Genomic DNA, 21,180 nt, shown 5'->3' with positions numbered 1-21,180 from the left:
TCTGACACATGAGTAAGTGGCCCTTCCCTCAGCAAGCAAACCAGCCAGCCCTGGTATGTTTCTTGTCTTACAGTGCTCACTGTGTGCCTGTCAAACACTCATTAGGGTACAGCTGGTTAGCACTGACCTCAGGGCAGGTGAGGCCTCTCATCAGCCAACTCCCCTCCTTGTGTACTGGAATCGGTGGACTAAGAATTCAACCTACTGTTTTTACAGTATATAGCTCAATACAGACTAAGGGCTTAATAGAGTTTCCTCAATAAAAACCAACAAGTGAAACATTTCCATTGATTTTCAAGGGACCAGAACCAAATCTATTTCAGTTCCTCTGCTTCATACACATTGTATGCACAGGCACTCAAACTGTTGAACAAATCAAGCACGTGAAAAAGAACACAAATAGGCCCAGATAATTAATGGAAACAAAACTAATTAATTAAAGAAAACAACAATCTAATAGATGCCAAGGGTAATGTTAAGCATGACCACTCCCACACACAAGCAGAAGCTGCTAAGCTCTGGGACAATACAGGCATGGGACCATCTACTGCCCCACTCCTTCCTTCCCACTTCTCCTTCCTCCCTCCAATGATACCACATCTCACAGGTGGTTTTTCCTGGACCTACCCTGTGGGGCATTTTCTGATCTAACTCATCACCTGCCTTGGCAGCTCTCAAACTCCTCTACTGGCATTGCTCCTCTGTGCTGTACAGCTCTGGAAGCCTCACAGATTAGAAGCTCACTGCATACTGGTAATTTCTACTACAGCAGGGTCTTATGTGAAATGTTCCTCTAGAATAAATCAAATGCAACATGCATCTGCCCTACTACCTGGACTCAAGAAAAACAAAGAGAGAAAATCACATGTTTATCTTAAGTTACATGGAGGTTTTCAAGTAAAGAAGCTAGACCATGGACGAAAGACAAAAGCAGCTGTTGACATCTCAACCAGCAAATTTTTCCCAGTGGGTCTTTAACTTCTAAATATCAGTTTTTGAAGAAAACCTGCTGTGATGTCTTCTAATCTAATGTCCAAATAATTATATGAATAGTTTGGGGTTTTTTGTATTACTGGTCAAACTACTTCCATATCAAAACATATTCTGTAGCAAAATGCTGACAAGGAGTAAAGAGAAAAAGCAAATAAATGTGCACACCACATGGACAACAGAGAAGCTCTTCTGTGCAAGCAACCTTCTGAAATGCTCAACAGGTCTGCATGTGTACCAGAGAGAACTGCACTGTTATTAAGCTTTCCTCTGCCACACTCCATGTAGACACTGGCTTCCTGCTCTCAGCTGGAGCAAGTAACAAGGTGGGTGACAAAAGATATGATTCTGTCCTATTTTTCCTTTCTATTTCAACTCATTTGTTCTCCAGCCAGCCATGATGTTGTTTCCTGAAATGAACTTGCTTTTCTGGTGAAATTTCTTCTTGTAATGACTTGCTACACTTCTGTTGCCTTCCTAACCCAAGCACTGTTGTAGAACTTGACTGATACTGATTTGTAAGAGGACTGAATACACTGGGTTTTCTCATTTGCTGGAAAAGCTTTGCTTACATGGTGTAAACACATTGAAATGACGAGCAAGCACAGGCACGGCCTCAGAGGTACATCTGATCACATTGTACCTCTCCCAGCTACAGGCCAAATCACAGAATACTGCTGAACAATGTGAATACTGCTGAACAATGTGAACAAAAAAGCAACACTCATGATTATTTCCTCTCCAGTTTCCTGAACATCACACTGAAAGATGTTTATGCCAGTAACAAAAGAAGCAAACGCTTGTAACTATTTGCTTGTAACTATTTGCTCCTCTGTCTTTTGTCACCTACGGAAAGATGTTTATCCCCCTTAACAGCATATGAAACAAGCAGACATCAACTTCTTTGATACAGTGGGTTTTCAAACCCTGGTTCTAGCCAGGACAGAGTTAACTTTTGCAGTAGTCAGGAGAGTGCACAGCTAGAACCCAGAGGTTACTCTATACCACCTCCCATCATTTTCTGGGGCCATGGAAAGGGGTCCCATGCAGGTCCCATAATGTGGCAGCGTGGTCAGGTATTAGCAGAGGCTCCCCCACGGTGAGCACATGTGCGTGTATCTTTCTCCTCTCCTGCACTCTGTTATTAATACTGCTGCTGTTACTGTTGGCTTTATTATTTCAGTGCTGTCTGCAGTAAATTGTTCTTCTCTCTACCTGTGATCTCTACCTTTTGTGCCTCCAATTCTTCTCTCCATCCCAACACAGGGAATGGAAAAGGGGAGGGGACAGTGAGTGAGTGGTGCATGGTTTGGAGTGTTTTGGTGGAAACACTGAATTGGAGAATACCATCCCTAAATCATGACAAACACCCACTGGCAACAATTTTTTCTCTTCTGAGTAATATGTCACTGTTTAGAAATTAGTTTACCTACATAAGCCTCCTTGGAACTTGTGGTGCTCAGTTATTAGCAGGTATCAGAGAAGAAACACATCTTCAAGTATTATAGCTTCTTTTCTTTTTTTTTTTTACTTTTTTGCTGCTATCACTGATGTTTTAGTAGTAGAAGTACAAACTGGATGAGAAAAAAGTAATGTTCCCTGTTCTTAAAAGAATAGCATGAGATAAGGCAGTCCATCAAAAAGAGCAGTCTGTTTTAATCCCCCCATGAGCTTACATCAGCTACTGTAGCACACACAGCAGAACCACCACAACAAGCCAAAAGCCACACTTCTCCACGTAACACTGAATGGTTCTCAACCCTTCGCTCTTTCTGAGACCCAGCACAATGCTTGAAAAGAAAAAGAAACCGGAAAACAAACAAGCTAACAAACAAACAAACAGGAAACAGCCCCCCACCCTCCACCCCATGACTGATTAGAGTTAATGCCCTTCTGGTGGGCACCAAGAGACTTTTCCAGTTTTACTGCCTTCTTAACTCCCAGGCATCTCTGCACACCTAAAGCAGGCTGCCCTGACATTTTCCGGTTTGGACTTTATGAGAAGGTTAACATTTTCCTCTCTCCAGTCTCTGCTTTTTCATTTGAGGCGTTGAGTCACATTAGCCAGAGCAACAGCAAAGGCTTGCACTGCAGAAAATGGATACTGAAAGTCCAAAATGTAAGCATTGCCATCGATTCTTCCAAACTGCATCACCTGGGAAGCAGGGGAAGAGGAAAAAGAAGGGAAAAGAGAACAAGGTCAAAAAAAATGAATCACAGAAAAGGAAACAGAGAAGAGAATAAGAGCGAAATTTTTCTGCTCCTCTGTATGAACACCTCCCCTTCTCAGTTAATATGATTGGAGCTACAGACAGAATGGGGTAAGATGCCAAAGGACAGTGAGAGCACTGTACTTTTCATCTGTATGGAGTACTTGACAGCAGTATTTGACTCCACAGAGTAAACTGATAAAACATGCTAGACTGCACACAACATTGGTTTAAGTCGCCTGTCACCAATTACTTCAGCAGATATGGGTACACCAGCATCATGCTTCCTACAGGAAAATATCAGTCTCTCCCTTGGAAATAAACTACCATCAGGGAAAGATTTTGTTTTCAAAGACAGGCGCTTTCAGGGAAGGGGAATAACCAATTTCCTCATTCTGGCACTTCATAGCTGATAAGGTGTTCATTCTTTGCAGTTCTGTTTCCCTCTGCATAAATATCTTCACTAGGACATAATTACAGCGAGAATGAATTAGCAGAGGGGCAGTGAGAACTGTTTGAAATGCAAACAAAGCAAAACTAGTCAGGTTGTTCATTGCTCTTCCACAGGAAATATCTGAATGCTTTTTCATTCACTTCATCAGAAATCCAGATTTTATTTGCTTCACAACAAAGATCCTTGAGCTAGAATGCGGTCTGACTGCAAGTCAAGGCAGGCTTTGTCACCTCCAGGAAGAAAAATGCCTTGGTTGGGTGGTTTTGCACAGCTGCCCACGGGGACATATCCATAGCCATTTAACTGAAGAAGAAAGGGGTACAAATGGCTCTGATTGCTGCCTTTGAGCTGTTGTTTCATACATGCAAAACCAAAAGACTACCACTGGCCACGCATGTCAGATACTTAAGACATCTACCTAACTCCCAACTCCAGTCAGAGGAAGTTGCGAGCCTTGGTATCTTTAGTAAACCAAAAGTGACTTACAGCTGGACAAGGAAATAAATACAAGTCTCCTAAGTCTCAGTCCAGCATCCTGCTAATTAGCACCACTTAGAAGCCTGGGTTTGGTGTAGTAGTAGCAACATACCATTCTGGCCAAAATAAAAAGTTTTGATTTTTGGAACTAGCCATTGACCCTTCTACCCACAGGCGGTTCGGAAATGGCCCAGGAGCACTTTGTTCTGGGCTGGGTCAGTGTCTCCTTCCTCCAGCATTTAGAGCCAACCCAGGGCCTGGTAGCTGCTCACAAGTGGAAATTTTGGCATGAAGGGAAGCTAACTGCCTTAGCTACCCACTCCCTGGATAACCTTTGTGAGCAGGGCAAGAAGGGAGCAGTGTTCACTCAATTAGCTGCCACCCACAACCATCACTGATGGCAAGTGCAGCTACCACTGCGGAGAGCTACTGTGTTTATTACAAAACCTTCAGCAGTGAGAGCCAGCCAGACTAAAGGAGGCCCTTGTTCCCATGCCTGACTGCAGTAAGACCGAACATATTTTGTATATTTACTTTACAGCTGAACTTCACCCCACATGCTGAACTCAGACCTTCGACAGCTGTTTTTTATCAACCACACACCAAAGCCTTCTTTCATGGAACAGCTGTCACAAGCAGGAGGTACTCTGCAGCATGAAAGACAGCTTATTCCTGGCATAGCTTTCCCACATCCTGGCTCCCATTCCAGCAAGTGTGTGCCATCCCTTCCTACCTGTCGTCCTTCCAGCTCAATCTGGAAGTTTTTTGCCGACTCCTGGGTCACCCGCCCTCCGAAGTCCAGCTGGTAGACTTGCGTTGCCTCGTTCCACAGTGGTTGCTTGTTGGCCATCACATACACAAAGCCTTGGCTTCCCAGTCGCCCATCCTCCTTCTCACTGGCCTTCCGGCACTTGAATTCATCCAGCTCACTGGCTGTCCTCAAACTCCTTTTAGTTTTCCAACCCTTTTTACTGCCCTGGCTCTGGTTCATCAGTTCATCTCCGCTGATAAAAAGCTCCGGCTCGCTCTCTGAACTGTCCTGAAACTCGTTTGTCTTGTTTAGTTTCTTGGACTTCAGCTGATCTTTTTGGCTCTTGACCTTCTTCTTCTCCCTCCCCAGCCGAGGGCTGGCTATCAGTGAATTGAAGTCAGTCAGTGTCCTGGCCTCCTTTTTGACCTTGCCCTCAGTGATAGCCTGCACGTTTCCTTCCTCGGCTCGACTGTCCAGGCGTTTGCGGCTCTTCTTGCCAAATTTGTCTGTCCTTTGAGAAACAGGGCTTTCTGTCAAGGAGAGCACCTCCTGGAAAGTGTCTGCCGTCTCCACCATTACCTCTGTGCCCACGTGGCCCTGCAGCTCTGCTGGCGGGGGAGACATCACCGGCTTCTCCACCACGAGGAGCGGCTTGGGGGGCAAGGTGCCCTGGGGGTTCTGCACGGGTGGGCAGGCGCTGTAGGAGCTCCACGGGTGCAAGGCGATCGGTGGCAGCTGTAAACTAGAGCAAGTGCTACTTCCCGGGTACATGGGCGGCAAAGGGCAATAGGGGAGGTTGGATGGATAACCTGGCTGAAGCACAACCGTGGGCTCCTGCTGTGCAAACTGTGTTGGGGCCAGAGCTTCTTTGGGGGAGCAGGGGGCCTGCATTCCCTGAAGGGGTGGGGCACTGTAGCTTCCTGGGTAAGGTACTCCGACCCCGTAACTCGTCTGAAAAGTGGCAGTGGGACTGGTTGGAGACTTGGGGGAAACAAATGGCACTCGAGACATATCCAGATGTTGAGCTTGACCAATGATGAGTGGAGGAGGTTTTAGAGGGTTGGGCACTGAGCTCTGAGATGTCCTTTCCTGAGGAACCCATATCTCTTCGCTCACCATAGGGTCCCACTGGTACGGCGGTGGCCGTTTTACACTAAGGGTAGCCTCTGTCAAGGACACAGGTACGTGCCGTACGGATTTCTCCACAGGGCAGTGCTGAGAAAGGGCCTCATCCTCCGTGAAAGCGGAGTTGATATAATCCGCTCGGTCACGGGAATTGTCAGGCGGGCTCAGCAAGCTGTAGGAGGACTGGGAGGCCAGAGGCGAAGTACTGACAGAGTGAGCAATGACAGAGCTGTGTTGGGAGCCACTCCCAGTGCTCAGATCTGGTCTCATGCCAGCAATACTGGAAGTGCTGCTAGCAGCATTGGCACTAGCGATGTTGCCCGTGCCACCAGCGCTCGCACTGCTGCTGCTGCCAGCGCCGCCGCTGCTGCACTGGCTGCAGGTGTACAAGGCTGCGGGCACTCTCTGCTGGTACTGTGCTGACACAATGTTGCTCTTGGCCTTAGGGGGAAGCTGCAAGGTGGCTCTCTGACCATCCATCAGCTGAGCCATTTTCAGGGCTGCCTCTCTGCTGTTCCTCCGCAGAGTAGCATGAATGATACTGCTGTCCAGCCTCTGCGCCATGCTTCTGCCCTGGGACAGCTGGCTGGCAATGTCAGGGTAGGGCGGCGGGTCCCCGGTTGGGATGGAGTAACGGGGGACCGTGAGCCGGTTCAAGGTGGCGCTGGCACAGGGCTGCTGCATCTTCTTCTCGGCAGCCGTGATGCGCAAGGTGGCGGAGCTGCCGGGGCCCGGCAGGGTGTAGGTGCTCTGCGCACAGAGCATCCTGGTGCGAGGCCGGCACACCTCCTCCACATTCCCGCTGCTGTCGAACGTGGTTATCCGCTCGTACCCCAGGGGCGTCTGGTAGTGCCCCGCCGGGTAGAGGGAGAACTCCCCCTTCTTGAGGCAGAGATCGAGCGGCGGCTGCGGCGGGCCGGGCGGGGGCGGCAGGGCGGGGGCGGGCACGGCGGGGATGGTGCCGGGGTAGGGAGGCGGCGGGTTCATCTTGTTCAGCTGCAGCTCCTGAGCGGCCCCGAAGATGACGGCGTCCCCTTCCACCAGCGGCGGCGCCGGCCGCGGGGCCTTGGCCTTGGGCGGGGGCTCGTGCTCGCGGTCGCCGTGGTCGCGCAGGTCGGCCAGGGCGATGGCGGGGGGCGCGGGGGGCGGCGGGGCGAGCGGCGGCGGGGCGGGGCGGCCCAGCTCCCCCACGGCCAGCGCCGCCGCCCCGGGGCCGGGAAAGCGGCCCGGAGCCCCCGGGAAGGGCCCCGGCCCCTCGCCCCCCGCCTCGGCCGGCGGGTTGGCCAGCACGTCGAGCTGCACGTTCTGGTTGGCGAGCAGCGACTGCACCAGGCCGATGCTCTGCGTGGGCGACATGGCCTGCGCCGAGCTGTGGATGGGCGCGATGGGGATGTTGACGGTGCAGGGCGGGCTGCTGGCGGGCGCGCCGGGGGCGCCGGGCACTGCAAGGACAACACAGAGCGTCACCGCCCTCCCGCCCCGGCATCCCGCCCCAGCCGCGGCCCGCGGCTGCCCCACTGCACGGAGGGCCCTTCCAAACTATCCGCTCCCTGTACGGACTCCGCTGCGCCCGGAGCGGCTGCTACCTGCTCCCAAAAGCGCTGCATCAGACCTCAGTGGGAACACGTACACCAGCCCGTCTCCCGTGACTCCTATGGCACAAGAGCTACTTGTAACAGCTGTGATCAACTTTAAAGCCGCTTCCTGGAGTGACACTTCAGAGGTCAAGTTCTGAGCGCGCTTTCAGCCTGCACTACGATCCCCACGGACTGTCACGATATCAGCTGGCATTCGCTCATCATCAGGGTTTAACTGCCTCTGCTCAAATCTGTGACTTGCGCTAAATCAGGACTCACTAGTTTTCAGGGAGGGACTTTTGATAGTAAATACGTCAACAAACAATTGAACAAAACAAACAAGCAAATAAATAAAAGAAGTGGAGGCTAAGAAAGTTGAAGACCTGCACCAAAGACACCAAAATATCTAGTATAAGGTTCCTAGACTCAATGAGCTTGGGAAAGCTGGAGAACATAGACAATACTTGGGGAAAGCTGAGTATAGTGGGTGACAAACCAACCGGCTATGCAAAAGGAAGGAAGCTGAAACAGACAGAGGGATATGATGGAATGAAATGCAGACAAAACTTATAAAAGTTCTCAGCAGATTTGTTAAGAAGAAAATGTGAGGAAATAGATGGTAAGCCAAAAAGATTCAAGAAGTGGGTACTGTAGTCAGGGTGACTGCAGCATTAATGTTTGGACAGGCTGCAATCAAAAATGTATAAAGGAGCATATGTATATTAGGAAAAAATTCCCACATGTGGTGGTACTGAAAAAAGGGAAAATGTGGCAAGGAGCAATTCTCATCATTTTGAGCAGAAACGTGAAGGGTGCTCAGATGTTTGCAGTTCCTTTTGCAAAAAGTAGTTGACTCCAATAGGAACTACCACTGAAAAGCTGGAGCAAGAAAATGAGGACACTGGATCCACGTAGAGGTGCAGAAGTCAAGAAGGAACAAAACAGAATAAAGAGGGGAAACAGTAAATACTATATCAGAACTTCCAAGCATATTGCAAGTTATTTTTTATTAAACTTCCTGTAAAAAAACCCACAGAAACTGACAACTGAGTTGAATCGGTGGGTTTGTGGAAGGAAAAGAGAGCAAGGATCTAGTGTCATATCCAGTTTTTATCGCGATTTATATCCATATTTAAGTGTGTCAAAATCTGTGCAGACCTTTCATTTGCAAGACTAGATCATGTAAGAGATCCATTAATCAGGACTCTTCCAAATGCTGCCCAGTTCCTAATTAAATGCCCAGCAGCTAATTAAAATTCTAATCCTCTACCTATGCACTATAATTACATTTTGGGTAACATCAGGTTTTTATCAGTGTCAGCCCTGAACGTGGGAGGTGTACAGACAGCACTGTGGCTACACTGGCTAATATTTACAGGTAGTTCAGTTCGTTCCTTTGGAGGAAGACCAACAGCCAAACTTAACTGACCCTAAAGCAGTTCTGTGGTTCTGTGCTTGGCTGCCAGGCCATGCTTTCACCCTGATGCCTGCAGGCTTAGCAATTTAGCTGCCAGAGCCTGAGGTTTGATTGTTAGCTTGGCTTCAGCAACCTCAAATGTTGCTGTCATTTTGCCTTACCCAACAAAATATCACTTGTTGTGGTGTTGCTTAATACTCCCGAGTGTTTAAATTCAATGTTTTTTCATTTCTCCAATGGTTTTTAATTGATTAGTTTGCATACTTCATAAGTTAAATCAATCCACTGTGGATTTGTCTTGCCAAATCTTTACTGACTACATTAAAAAACACCTGTCCCAAGTGTACCTCACTATGAACACTGCACTGCCCAAGAGCAGCCTTCTACTATGTTTTTTTTAAATCTATCATGTGATCATTATTTGCAATACTTTTTCCTTTAGTATATGGCACTTTCTTCCTTTATATGCAGGCTTTAAAAAAGATATCCCCAAAAACATTTTTGAAGATTTAAGTCGCCACCATTTACTAAGTCAGAAATAAATTTCCAGAAGAAACTAGAAAGGAAAAAGCGGACAAGAGGAAGGCTATTATGGAGGACAGAGTAGTATGATTCTTTTACTAGCCCTCTCAAAGAGCTGTTACAAGAGTCTCTAATAATTTTCTCTCTGCTTATGTGGTGTACCTGCAATTATGAGCACCATTTCATCTCTTAGTGCAGATTCAATCCAATCTGCACTAAGAGATGTGAAAATTTTGTATTAAATTTCTTATTTTCTGTTTAGTTTTTATATTACTTTCTGACAGCTTGGACCATGTTTCACAATAGGAAATGTTGGGTGCTTCCTATTAATAATATATACCAATGTCACCAATGTCTCTATTACTTTCTTCAGATACTACAGGTGAATATCACATAGACAGAAATAAAGCAAGCCAGGTCCCCCAGATTGTGAAAAAATATGGGCTTAATTTGAAACATACAAGTATTTCTTTAGATGTCCAGAGGACTACTCTGATGTTTGGGTCAGACAAGAGCTTTGCTGCTGTGAGCAGCTGAAACCCTGGTCTGAAATAAAGAGAACATTTCCATTTGTTTCAGTAGACTTTAGCACAAGTCTTTAATTGCTTTGCAGTGCTCACACTCTTTCCTCTTTAAGGGTACTGGCATGACAGCCACTTCCACAGTTCCAAAAACCCATGACCTGGCAACAGGAATCCCTCAGTGATATGAAAATTCTGAAAATGTATTAATTTATCTTATTTTCTATTGTTTATTTTATTGGCATGATGATTTTGTTTTGATTGGAGGTGTTGAATACTTCCAGTCCTTTAACCTCCCACATCACATCACATCACCTGCACCCAAACCTTCCCTGCACTGCTTAAATCTTCTGCTACCTTACATCTCAGTGAAGTAAAAAAAAATCTTACTGATCCTGCTTTGTTTATCAACCACTTTGCTATTTTAGCCTCTTAGTAGTGATAAAAATCCAAATGAGCAATTATCTCTTCTCAAAGGGTGGCTGAGTTTTATGGGAACCTGCCCTCCAACCCAAGCTCCTATTTGTGCTTTGATGCGATCAGGTCTCAAGAACAATCCGTTTGGGTTTCCAACACATTACAATTGTCTCCTATCAAGATGCAGAATGCAAGGCTTCTGTCTGTGGAGAATTCCTAGCAAACTAAGATGAATTAGCAGAGGACTAATTTCCCAATCAATTTGAAGCTAAGGAGATCTTTATGAACTATATTTTCCACACATTATAGAAAACAATCCCCATAATACATATTACCCTTATTTTAACTCGGTTCTACAGGACCCCTACAGACTAAAATATTTTGATTTGTGTGTTCACCAAAGGGGACCATGACAAAACCAACCTGACCTCCATCTAGTTTAACCCCCAACGTGGCACTCCTCCAGCTCCTCTTTACCTGGTAAATCATCTTCGTCTTCACTGAACACATTTGGATTAAAGACAGGCATGTTAATGTAGTCCATTGAAATCTTCCGCACTTCTGGGAGATATATTGTCATCTGCCTGGGCTGCAGATGCAGCAAACTGGTTTTATATATTACTAGAGAAAGAATATAACAAGAAACAAAAAAGTCTGTTACACAAATAGCATGTAAAGCTAAGGAAGAAGCAATTCAAAGCAGACAGAAGGGCAATGAATATTGCTGTTTACTGTATACATGTGCATGGGCAAGCCATTATTTGTCAAACCACTATGTAACACTTTGCATAAACGGGATAAAAGAGATTGTTGCTTTCAGCTATTTCTCTTTAAATGAAAGCAGCATCTCTGTAATTAAATAATTAATTACTTCATCTTGTATTCACATCTATTTTTATGGAAGGAAAATACTTCTTTCCATTCTACTTTTGAAACTTTTCACCACAGGATGCCACCAACTTTTAGGGGAAAACTGGAAAGCTCTCAGGAAGGAAATCTGCTGATGGCCACTACATACAAAGAAATCCCACTGGGCTCAGAAAATCCCTGGGACCCAAACCATTGGAGAGTAGGAGAGCATTTGAAAGAAGTATTACAATACATTTATTTCTTTCCCTATCTGCTACCGGCAGTGGGAGAATTAGAATGACCTGTGGTCATTCAACTGCTGACAGCAGTCCATATAGCCACACAACGCTATCCATCTAATTCTGCATCCAGGGCACCTTTAGGTACTCCTGGCCCAACTATATAATGCAACACAGGACAAAATGTGTTTTCTAAGGAGCTCATTAAACCGCTAGAGTTGTATTAATACTTCAGAACTCAGTCCTGCCGAGCTGGTATCCTGTTTTTTATCCAGCCTTCTTCCTTCCAACAGGACTATTGGGTAGAACTGGCCTACCCACAAAAAGGTTGATAGACAACTGCTGCTTTTAATGATGACTACCAGATTACCAGCAGGAGAACCATGTGATGAAGCTCTGCACGGACTTGAAGAATCCTGAGCATGAGGCTGTAATAGCTTTTTCGTATAATTTGTAGCAATCTAACTATATAAATCTGATTTTAAAAAATATTTCTATTGCAGTAACTTAACACCTATTATTTCTATAGTTCTCTTGCAAAACTCTTTTTTTATTTGTGTGGGGTTTGTTCAAATAAACTGTCAAAATAGAGGTCTTGGCTCAAATGCTAATTTACTGTTTTATTACAAGTGAGACTTTTAGCATTTTATTGAGCATCTCATTATTGTATTTAAAGATTTTAATCTCCTTTAGTTACTGTGAATTTAATAAAATCTAATTCCCACTGTTTACAGAAAATAAGTGCTTTGTTAAAGAAACTTTTTGGTCACTTACGAAAAATCTCATGGCATAAGTTTCTCGTTTGTTAGAAAGAATTTGACACACAAAATAATCAATAGTTTAATTTTACCTGCACCAAGGTTAGTTGGTAGGAAAGCAGCCAAACCCACAATTTTAAATTTGGTTCCCCAGATATTAGATGTGACCTGAGCAAGGTAGTTGTGCTGCAAAACAAAAACAAGATCATTTTTACCTGATAAAATCTGTATCAAGCTCTAATAAAAACTGCAGAGCAATCAAGCTATTTCAAGTGATAATGCAATTTCAGTTTCTCTTGAAACAGCCTAAAGTGCCTATGTAGCAACAGTTTACCCAGTCATTAAGAAGACTCATTCTGATATCTTAACACCATCAGAAATGATTTATGCAACAGCCACAGGGTGATTAAACCTATTGAAGATCTGAGCAACACTTAGTGGAGAATGCCTGCTTAGTGAGAACAGGTCTGTTTTCTGGCACTTGCTGCTGCTGCCCAGCAGGACCAAGGCTATTCTGTATTTCAGAGAGCGATACACCCTGCCCGTTAGTTCTACGCTCATGAATCACTTTATAGAACAATAAACAAGACAGAAATTAATTACCCATAACAACAAACATATATTCCCCTGGAGCTCCTAAAGCAACTTCCCAGACCACTGTTGCCATGGTACAAACATAATGGGTCTGAAACACCAATAGATTTTTCTCAAAGGCCAGGAGTTAAGCTGCCAGTATCAGGAGCAGGATCTAAGCCTCAGGTCTTCTGCTCTATTCGAAGGGCTTTTGGTCCTATCTCCATGTAACTGCTCTGGAATTTTTCATGAAAAGGAAAAAGCAAAATAAGAGCAGAAAAAACCAAAGCAGACAAAAGAAAATTAAAATAACACAGGCTGTTTTTAATGAAATATATAATCCAAACAGCTTTACAGCCTGCTAAGTTTCATTTACCAAGAGGACATGAACACCACAAAGAGCACAAAGTAGTAATTCCTTTCCTTCCAATTAAGACTGTTTCATGTTAATTATGAAACAGATTATGTGGTCCTCTGAAGCAAACATTTCCTTATCTCTGCAATCCTCAGCAAAGCAGAGAATTATGGTGGCATTAAGATGAGTCTGAGAAACTGATGAAGTGTTTTCACATACACTCTCAAAAAGCCAACAACATCACCTAGAATAAAACCTCTCATATGGATTCACATTGACAAAAGATTCACATTGACAAAAGTAAGTGGTCCTGGTACTCATCAAACAACACCTGATATTCCATTGGCACTTTCAAACATTAGTAGTGAACTGGAAGATGCAATTCTCTCACCCTATCTCCTTATCGTAATTTAATGAAAACTTTCATTGCTGATCATTGGATCTCTATTACAACATGCTGCCTTGTGAAAGAAATGGATTTGAATCAGGTATGGTAACAATGTGCACAATACCTGAGTAATATCTTCTAAAGGAAACTCTCTTCGTGTCAGGCTTGGTGAACCAATGGAGGGTTTCCTTATTGGTAACCTTGGTGATCTTGAGATCTCCTGTGCAGCTCGTGACATCTTTGGAGATTTGCGAGCTTCTATATTGATCCTGCACGTAAAACAATACTTAGAAACAACAATGGGCAAGCTAAAATGCACAAAACTCAATGTCTTTGAATGGAAAGATGTAAGAAGAAGACAATTGGTAGGATGTCCTCAAAGTGGCTAACAAAGACTGTAGAGCCTACAGGACGGAGTCAGTTTTGAAGATACAGAAGACCTGACACACTTGCAGTAAATCATGCTGGATGCTTTCTAATTAATCCAACAAAGCTTATAGCAGTTCTGCCAGATACAATATATCTTTCACTAATCCCTAAAAGGTGTAGAGATGAACAATCTCAGCTATGCAGACTTTGAGCAAAGTCACAAGAAATGAGAATATGACACCTCAGCTGACAGATTTTCACATTAGTATATAGAAAACCAAGGCTCCACAAATATTGTCAGTGTTCTTACCCTAAGCCAAAAGTTATTTCTACCTCCCATTATACAAGGCAGGGGGAGGTCAAGATCACCAGCTCAAGCACCTGAAGAGCTCACTGGCAGAAATGTAACAAACAAAAATAAAAAAACAGTCGGTTTGAAGGACGAAATATATTCCATGGTGTCAAAAGAGGAAAAAAAAAAAAAAAAAAAAAAAAAAAAAAAAAAAGGTGGGAGAATTTATAAAATCTTTTTTTGAGGCTGCCTGGGGAGAAGTTGTGCTCTTTTGTTTCCATTACATTTTGTCCCAGAAATCTTCCCCAAAGTCCAACTCTATGCCAATCTCTGAGATCACCCCAGAATTTCACCCTGTAGAGGACTTCAATCTTACAGAGAATGTGCCCAAAGAAGTTTACTTTTCATTTTACGAGATGTCAAGAGAGGGAAGGAGAGGCAGGGGAAGAAGGGAGGAAGAGTGGCCATTTGGGGAAAAAAAAAAAAATATCGAAGTCATTATTACCTGGGGAGTTTAGGTGATTTGCTAGCTCGACTGATTTTTGGAGATTTCTTTGCTGCCCAGTCATCGCTGAGTTCGATATCGCTGGAGTCAGAGCAGTTGCAGCTGTCAATCACAGTGGAAATCAAGCTGTTTCCATAGATTTCATCTATCAAGACAGGCCCCAGAAAATTTAAGTGATGCTTCAGAAAACTGGTATAAATTATAATTCTCAGTCATCAGAAGCATAAACCTGATCCACAGACAGCAGCTGAAATAAAACTTTGCAGAGGAAAATTCAATGTTCTCCACACTGCCTTCAAATTCCAAATTTCCAGTGGTTTGAACTTAACTTGATTCACAGGGATGAACACCATTCAATTGACTTCGAAACTGAGACTAAAGAATATTTTCTGCTAATTAGCAATCTATTTTCCATTACTCAGAATATAAGAAGTTCTCTTCTGTAAAACAGAAGGTAGCAGGCTATAATTTCAGAAGCTTTTAAGTCACACTAAATGTTTTTTCACTTCAGAAAAAATATCAGACATTGCCACAATCCAAGTTGCATATAAGTATTTTTTAAAACTCTTGAGGACGTAATGTCCAAAGTATTGGTAAATCACTTTCCTACAAAGCAACAACTGAATTTTACCTGCTTTTCCATCTGTTTTAGGATCCATGATGACAAACTCTGGCCGCAACTTGCTGATACGACGTCCTTTCAGGATGGGCACCAGTCCCCCGAGGTATTCCAAGTACAGAGTGTAACATGGACCACCGACCTCTGGGTCATCCTCCGTCCGCTTCATGGTGCAGTGGAGCCGCTCATTACCAGCTGTTGGGTAGCTGACAAAATCTCTCATATTGTTTGGGTCTGGGATGGGAGGCTTAATTAAACAGAGGAAGGAAAGAGAAAGTTTTCTAATATTGGTTGGGGTTTTTTTCTGTGGTGACTTAATCCCAACATAACTAACTGAACTTGAACCCCACTCTGATTTGGCAAATGAAGATTAGTATAGGTTATTTCATGAGTTATGGAGGACACACATGCAAGACAGAGTGGCTGTGTGTTAGTTAGTTAGTTGTACACAGAAAATGAAAACTAAGACTAGTTACATGATAAAAGGAAGGTTGAACCTGTGGTCAGAGCACTGAATGAGACAACAAACCTGTCTTCAAGTTCCAGCTCTTATCAGAAACTTCTTTTTGAACTTGATTAATGTGGTCAAGTCAAGTATCAGAGTATCTTGTCTCCTGCAGACCCTCCAAGTGAACCTGGACACTCAGATCCCATTCCTGGTTAGTACTGGTACATGCTATGCCACTATACTACAATGCTGTCAACTGCGAAAGAAGCTCATACTTTTTGTATCTCTTCCAAGCACATATCCCATCCCAGCTAAGGGCCTATTTGTGTGTCATGTAGAAAAATACAAGCACAAAGCTTGGGTTACTTTGCCCTGCTTGTCAGCACACCGTATTAATCCATGAAAAACTCCAGCCTAAAGCAGTGAGACTCTTTTTGTCTAGGACAATATAGCCTGTATGATACAAGTACTATTCATGTGTATAAGTCAACAGAGTTTCTTTCAGAATGAAAGTATAAGAAAAAAAAGGTAGGGAAAAATAGGTTTCTTTAACCTGGCACATGGGTGTAGCCTGAGGAGTGACCTATAATGTGGTCTGCAAGCTGGAGAGGGAAGAGGAATGTCCACAGGGAAGAGGGTGCCTTGCCTAGCACTGAAGGCATGGCTGACAATACAGGTTGAGCGGGTGACTGGGGATGAGCAGGGTAAAGTGTAAGTGCTGATGAGGCTCCAGAAACACCCATGGAACAGGACAGACACGTGGCTTCTGGAAACCCTGCTTCCACCTCTCAGCTACGCAGCACCACAACCGCTCCGCATCCCGACGTCTCCTCTAGGAGATGACACAAGGTCTGTTGGCACTGATGTGTCCCTGTACTGCCCTCTGATCCCCACCAGGGCTCCTAGCCAACTGCTGCCTTCATCCAGCCCATCCTGTCCCCTCCTTTGCCTTCCCTGACAGCCAGGAAATTGTCACTGATGCTCTAGAGAGAGGTGGCTCTGGAACAACATGGAAAGCATCCTGGGGAGAAGGATGGAAAGAACTAGAAAGAACTGGAGGCTTCCAGTCTGATAAATGCTCTACATCTCTGGAGATCCAGGAGTTATGGTTACAGCAAGGCATTTACTGTTCTTTGACAAAAGAAATGATATACAGTTGCCCAAACTTCCCTGATTAGCAGGACCCAAATGGAACCATGCTGAATCATTATTTAGTAGGCATACTTTGTTCTCATTTAAGCTAGGCCAGCCTCACTGATTTCAAATTAGTTGTTCTAGTTCTGCATTGTTTTAACAAGGACCTTTGGCTCACGAGACTGCTGAAACACGTACACAAAAAATCACAAAAATGTATATTTGAATGTCAAGCATTTACCAGCTAATGCTCTGTCTATAGGCTGTGATAAACAGCTTGGAAATCCCCAGATGTTACTGAGGGTGAAAGCATGAAACAAACAGATTGTGCAGATGATTCTGCTTGTGGTACAGGAAGAGGTGTGATACCTGGTTCATTATTCCATAGCACTGCTGGAGCAGTAAAATTAGAACAACTCGCTGTTAGTAGAAATGTTCGGGCAGCCCCAGGTCCTAAGCCTAACCTTCCTGGCAATATAAACACTCATGTGACATGTACAGAGGCAACAGTTTACTCCTGTGAATCCCCTCATAACCATGACAGGGTATTTATCACCAGTGTGAGCTTCTTCAGAAGTCTTTGTGAGTCACCACTTGTAATGCACTTGGAAAGGCCATCTCCATGGAATAATGCAGATCAGCATGTGTGAGCTTTCTTTTCAGATTTTTAATAGATACCAAATGCATCAGCAGGGTCTTGAAGAGGATACAAAAGCTTTTAAAATGCTAAAACCTTATAATTCAGCCATTGCCACTTAGGAGCACCATGGAGGGGGGAGACCAAGAAACACTTGGCTCTTTTTCTTTCTTTTTACCTTGATTGTTGGTATGAAGGCAGTGGTGAGGTACGAGCAGAGCCGCGGGGGCAGGGTCAGCTTGCTGATGTCCTTGTCGTCGCGCAGGCAGCTGGCGATGCTCTGCTGGCACAGCAGCTGCAGGCTGGACACCCTGTGCTCCACCCGGACAACGTACAGCGCCGGCCCGGACGCCATCAGCAGCCGGGAATCCCTGTGACCCCAACAGATCGAGATGATGGGACGCTGCACGGAGAGCAAAAGGACACAACTTCAAAAGACTTTGTGCAAAGGATCTTCTTTCCATGACGGCTGCACAACAAGTGATCACATGAATTCAGCACCAATCACATTACCCTAAGTCTTCCAGAGACTTGGAAGTGCCCACCATTGCCCACAGAAGAATGGGAACATCTCAAATCATCAAAAGCAGCAGTTGATGCTTATTCAGTGCTTTTTACTCAGGTTGTTCAAAGCTCTTCACACAAGGAATCAGCTACCAAAGTCAATACCTAGATAGGATAAGTGACTTTAAAGGCACAGGGCATTGAGAAGCAGGGTCTTTCACGCTCTAGCCAAATGATTCATTCAGTCATCTAATCAGTCCTCACCCACTCATATTTTACAACTGAAAAGTTAAATTATATGCCCAGAGACATTTAAAAAACAAGCAGAGAAAACCCAATCACCTTTCTTGTCTTGTGCCAAGTCTTCTGCTGCAGTGCCTCTTTTGAACTACTCCCAGAGGAACTGAACTGTGAAAGAGCACCAGGAAGGCAACAGAGAACAGCCTTTTGTCTTCTACTTGTCTGTGCTCAGAAATGTCCAAATCACGACAGTAAAAACAGAAAGAGTGAGGGCCAACTGGTACTAAACGTCACAATGTGGAACAGAATAATGATAAACATGCACGGCTGCTTAGGACATTTATTTCCTGCTTGCAAGGAGCTTCCCAAACTTTCCTTCTAAATCACATCTTTTCTTGTAAAGTACCAGACTGTTGTGATCTCCTCTGGCCATATCATCATTACTTTTGTCCATAAGTTTTACTTGTATCCATCTGTCATTTCTTGTTTTCTGTGTTACAAAGCACCTGTATTTGCTTATATACACACACCCTTGTGGTATTTCAATCCCATCTGCTACCTCTATGCAAATAAACAACACAGAGTAAAGATGAAACTCTAACTCCATGAAGAATACTATACAGCAGGCAGTCATCAGTGAACTACAAAAGATTTACTCCTTTCTGTGAAGATCTTCCTTGTTTTTACCATCTGTGACACTCAGAAGTTTAAGCAAACATGCTTTTCATCTAAATTATGAACTGTATTTATTAAAAGGCCAGGGTATCTTTGAAATATCTTTTCACAAGATGCATCAAACAAGAAGACAGGGTCAAGACACTCCTCTGTTAGCAGTATGGTACCCAGATAGCAGGGTTAGATCAGCCCAGAGGTTACTCATCTGGTCTGGGGAAAAAGCCTCCCTTCCATTTACAGATTCAAGATGCTTAAAGGGAACTAACTGGGAAAAGATGTTTTTATGGGACTGATACAAGGCAAAATGCAGCTGTCATAGCACTATATCAATGTTTGTCATCAAGATAAAGCATTGGATGAAACACCTTTTCACAGAAGAGATCTTCCCTACAATGTCACCTTGTCCTAGATTTAAATTTCAAGGAAAATACTGGTTTTAAAGTAGGAGGAATGAAGGAACTTCATTTTAATTACATCTAGGCAATACCAAACACACACCTCCACAAAGGCACAAATCTTCAGGCTGACTGGTACACAAATAGAAAGCAGCAACATGTGAACCTTGTGATTTTCACAGTAATTGCTAAATGCATTTTGTAGTGGAAAATTTCAAAAGAATTAAAAAAAATCCTTTGTGTACCACCAATAATTCTTCATGGCTTGTCATAACCATAATCTGTGGGATACAGCCTTACATTTGAGGAGAGGTCACATGAAGTATCCCCTTGCTGACTGGGTATTTTCGTGATTTGTGAGTGTGGCTCGGCCTTCACACTGTCTGGCAGCAATAAGACAGTTCAAGCTGCTTACCAAATAAATGCCATTGAAAAGGCACTAGCACAAGGCAGGTACCTGCCACATCTACTACATGACAGCCTGAGAACAGCACAATAGAAGTGACCCTGATTTTCTCCAAGGGCTGAATCCCAGCATGGGCAGCACTATCCACCTGATCATTACTGTGGGATCCAAAGTGCATCCTGCTGTTCACCTTGCATCAGCTTACCTATAAACTCAGTGAGGGAACAAACAAGTATGTGACTTGGCACACAAATGTTTATTTACTGGACAGACTTTAACATCAGAAGAGAAGTCTAATATCCCAGCTATCATAATCCAGTACAGCACATCCAGACCTGATGTCTCACACTGCAGCTATTATAACCCAATGCATCACACCCAGGTAGGACATTCTTCATCCAAATAGAGTCAAATGAAACCACCTCTTCCCTCAGGTTACTGCTGCGTGCAGAGAACATCAGAGGTGCAGACAGAAGCAGTGCAAGAACTTTTGCAATCTAAAACAAGGTCTCAAGGAAAAGGCTTTTCAGTAGCTTTGAAGCATGGGGTGGGACCCCTGGCAACATAGCGCTGTAAAGCTCTGAAGAGTAGAAAGTCAGAAGTTGAAAACTTCACCACTGTTTTCCAACAGACAACAATAATTCAGTCACCTTCTAAACTGCTCAATGTATGATGCTCTTATATTCTGTTTATGAATGTATATGCAAACAATATGTGAGTGGGTGCATGTTTAAACAAACACACACAATACCTGCAAGTGCTGTACTGTTTGTAAATCATGAGATTTCTACTGTTCCATTTGTACAATTAGTCTCCCCGCACACCTCATTATGCTTTAATATTTTCAACCTCAACAAGAGCACTCACATCACATCACCAGACACACCTTGTCTTCCTTTCTCTGAAAGGGTCAGACCCTTGGTGCTCCTCCAGCCCAGTGTTCAGCAACATTTAATTTACAGTGAAGGGCTAAGACTTCAGATAAGCTTCAGGGAAAATTAGCCTGTCATTACAGGCTTGGAGAAATAAAAGATCACCCAAATGCCAGATCTGACCTGACCTTTAAAGTACTGCTCCAATAATATTTTTCAATAACTATGCTTCCTAGTCTTTCCCTTGCTGGACAAGGGATATGAATCAATTACTGCAGCAAGTCAGTTATGAGCTGGCCACAGCTTTCTTTTCAAACTTTACTGAGAAAAAACAATTGACCTCCAACATCCAACATAACAGTATTGCTCCTCATAAAACATCCACTTATTTGAACTGTTTTAGCAAAACAAGGAAGGACAAATGTTGTTCTAGCCAAATTTTTCTTGTATCCTAAAGTTGT

General features: G+C 43.9%; 1 protein-coding gene across 4 annotated transcripts in view; it reads right to left on the bottom strand.

Annotated features, from left to right (window-relative positions):
* Positions 1 to 2,084: 2,084 nt before the first annotated feature.
* The window catches only part of TULP4 (TUB like protein 4), a 149,274-nt gene continuing 130,178 nt past the window's right edge, over positions 2,085 to 21,180 (bottom strand). For all 4 annotated transcript variants that reach the window (XM_066315540.1, XM_066315539.1, XM_066315542.1 and 1 more), the window contains exons 8-15: positions 17,806 to 18,030; positions 15,421 to 15,655; positions 14,790 to 14,934; positions 13,748 to 13,892; positions 12,400 to 12,493; positions 10,939 to 11,082; positions 4,865 to 7,449; positions 2,085 to 3,145 (exon numbers count right to left, since the gene is read on the bottom strand). In XM_066315540.1, coding sequence (XP_066171637.1) covers positions 3,029 to 3,145; positions 4,865 to 7,449; positions 10,939 to 11,082; positions 12,400 to 12,493; positions 13,748 to 13,892; positions 14,790 to 14,934; positions 15,421 to 15,655; positions 17,806 to 18,030 — 3,690 coding nt within the window. In that variant the 3' untranslated portion in view covers positions 2,085 to 3,028. The remainder of the gene's footprint in view (positions 3,146 to 4,864; positions 7,450 to 10,938; positions 11,083 to 12,399; positions 12,494 to 13,747; positions 13,893 to 14,789; positions 14,935 to 15,420; positions 15,656 to 17,805; positions 18,031 to 21,180) is intronic.

Source organism: Sylvia atricapilla, chromosome 3 (assembly GCF_009819655.1).
Source record: "Sylvia atricapilla isolate bSylAtr1 chromosome 3, bSylAtr1.pri, whole genome shotgun sequence".
Lineage (NCBI taxonomy): Eukaryota > Metazoa > Chordata > Aves > Passeriformes > Sylviidae > Sylvia > Sylvia atricapilla.
Note: the sequence above shows the minus strand (reverse complement) of the source record. Positions and strands in the feature narration are given on the sequence as shown.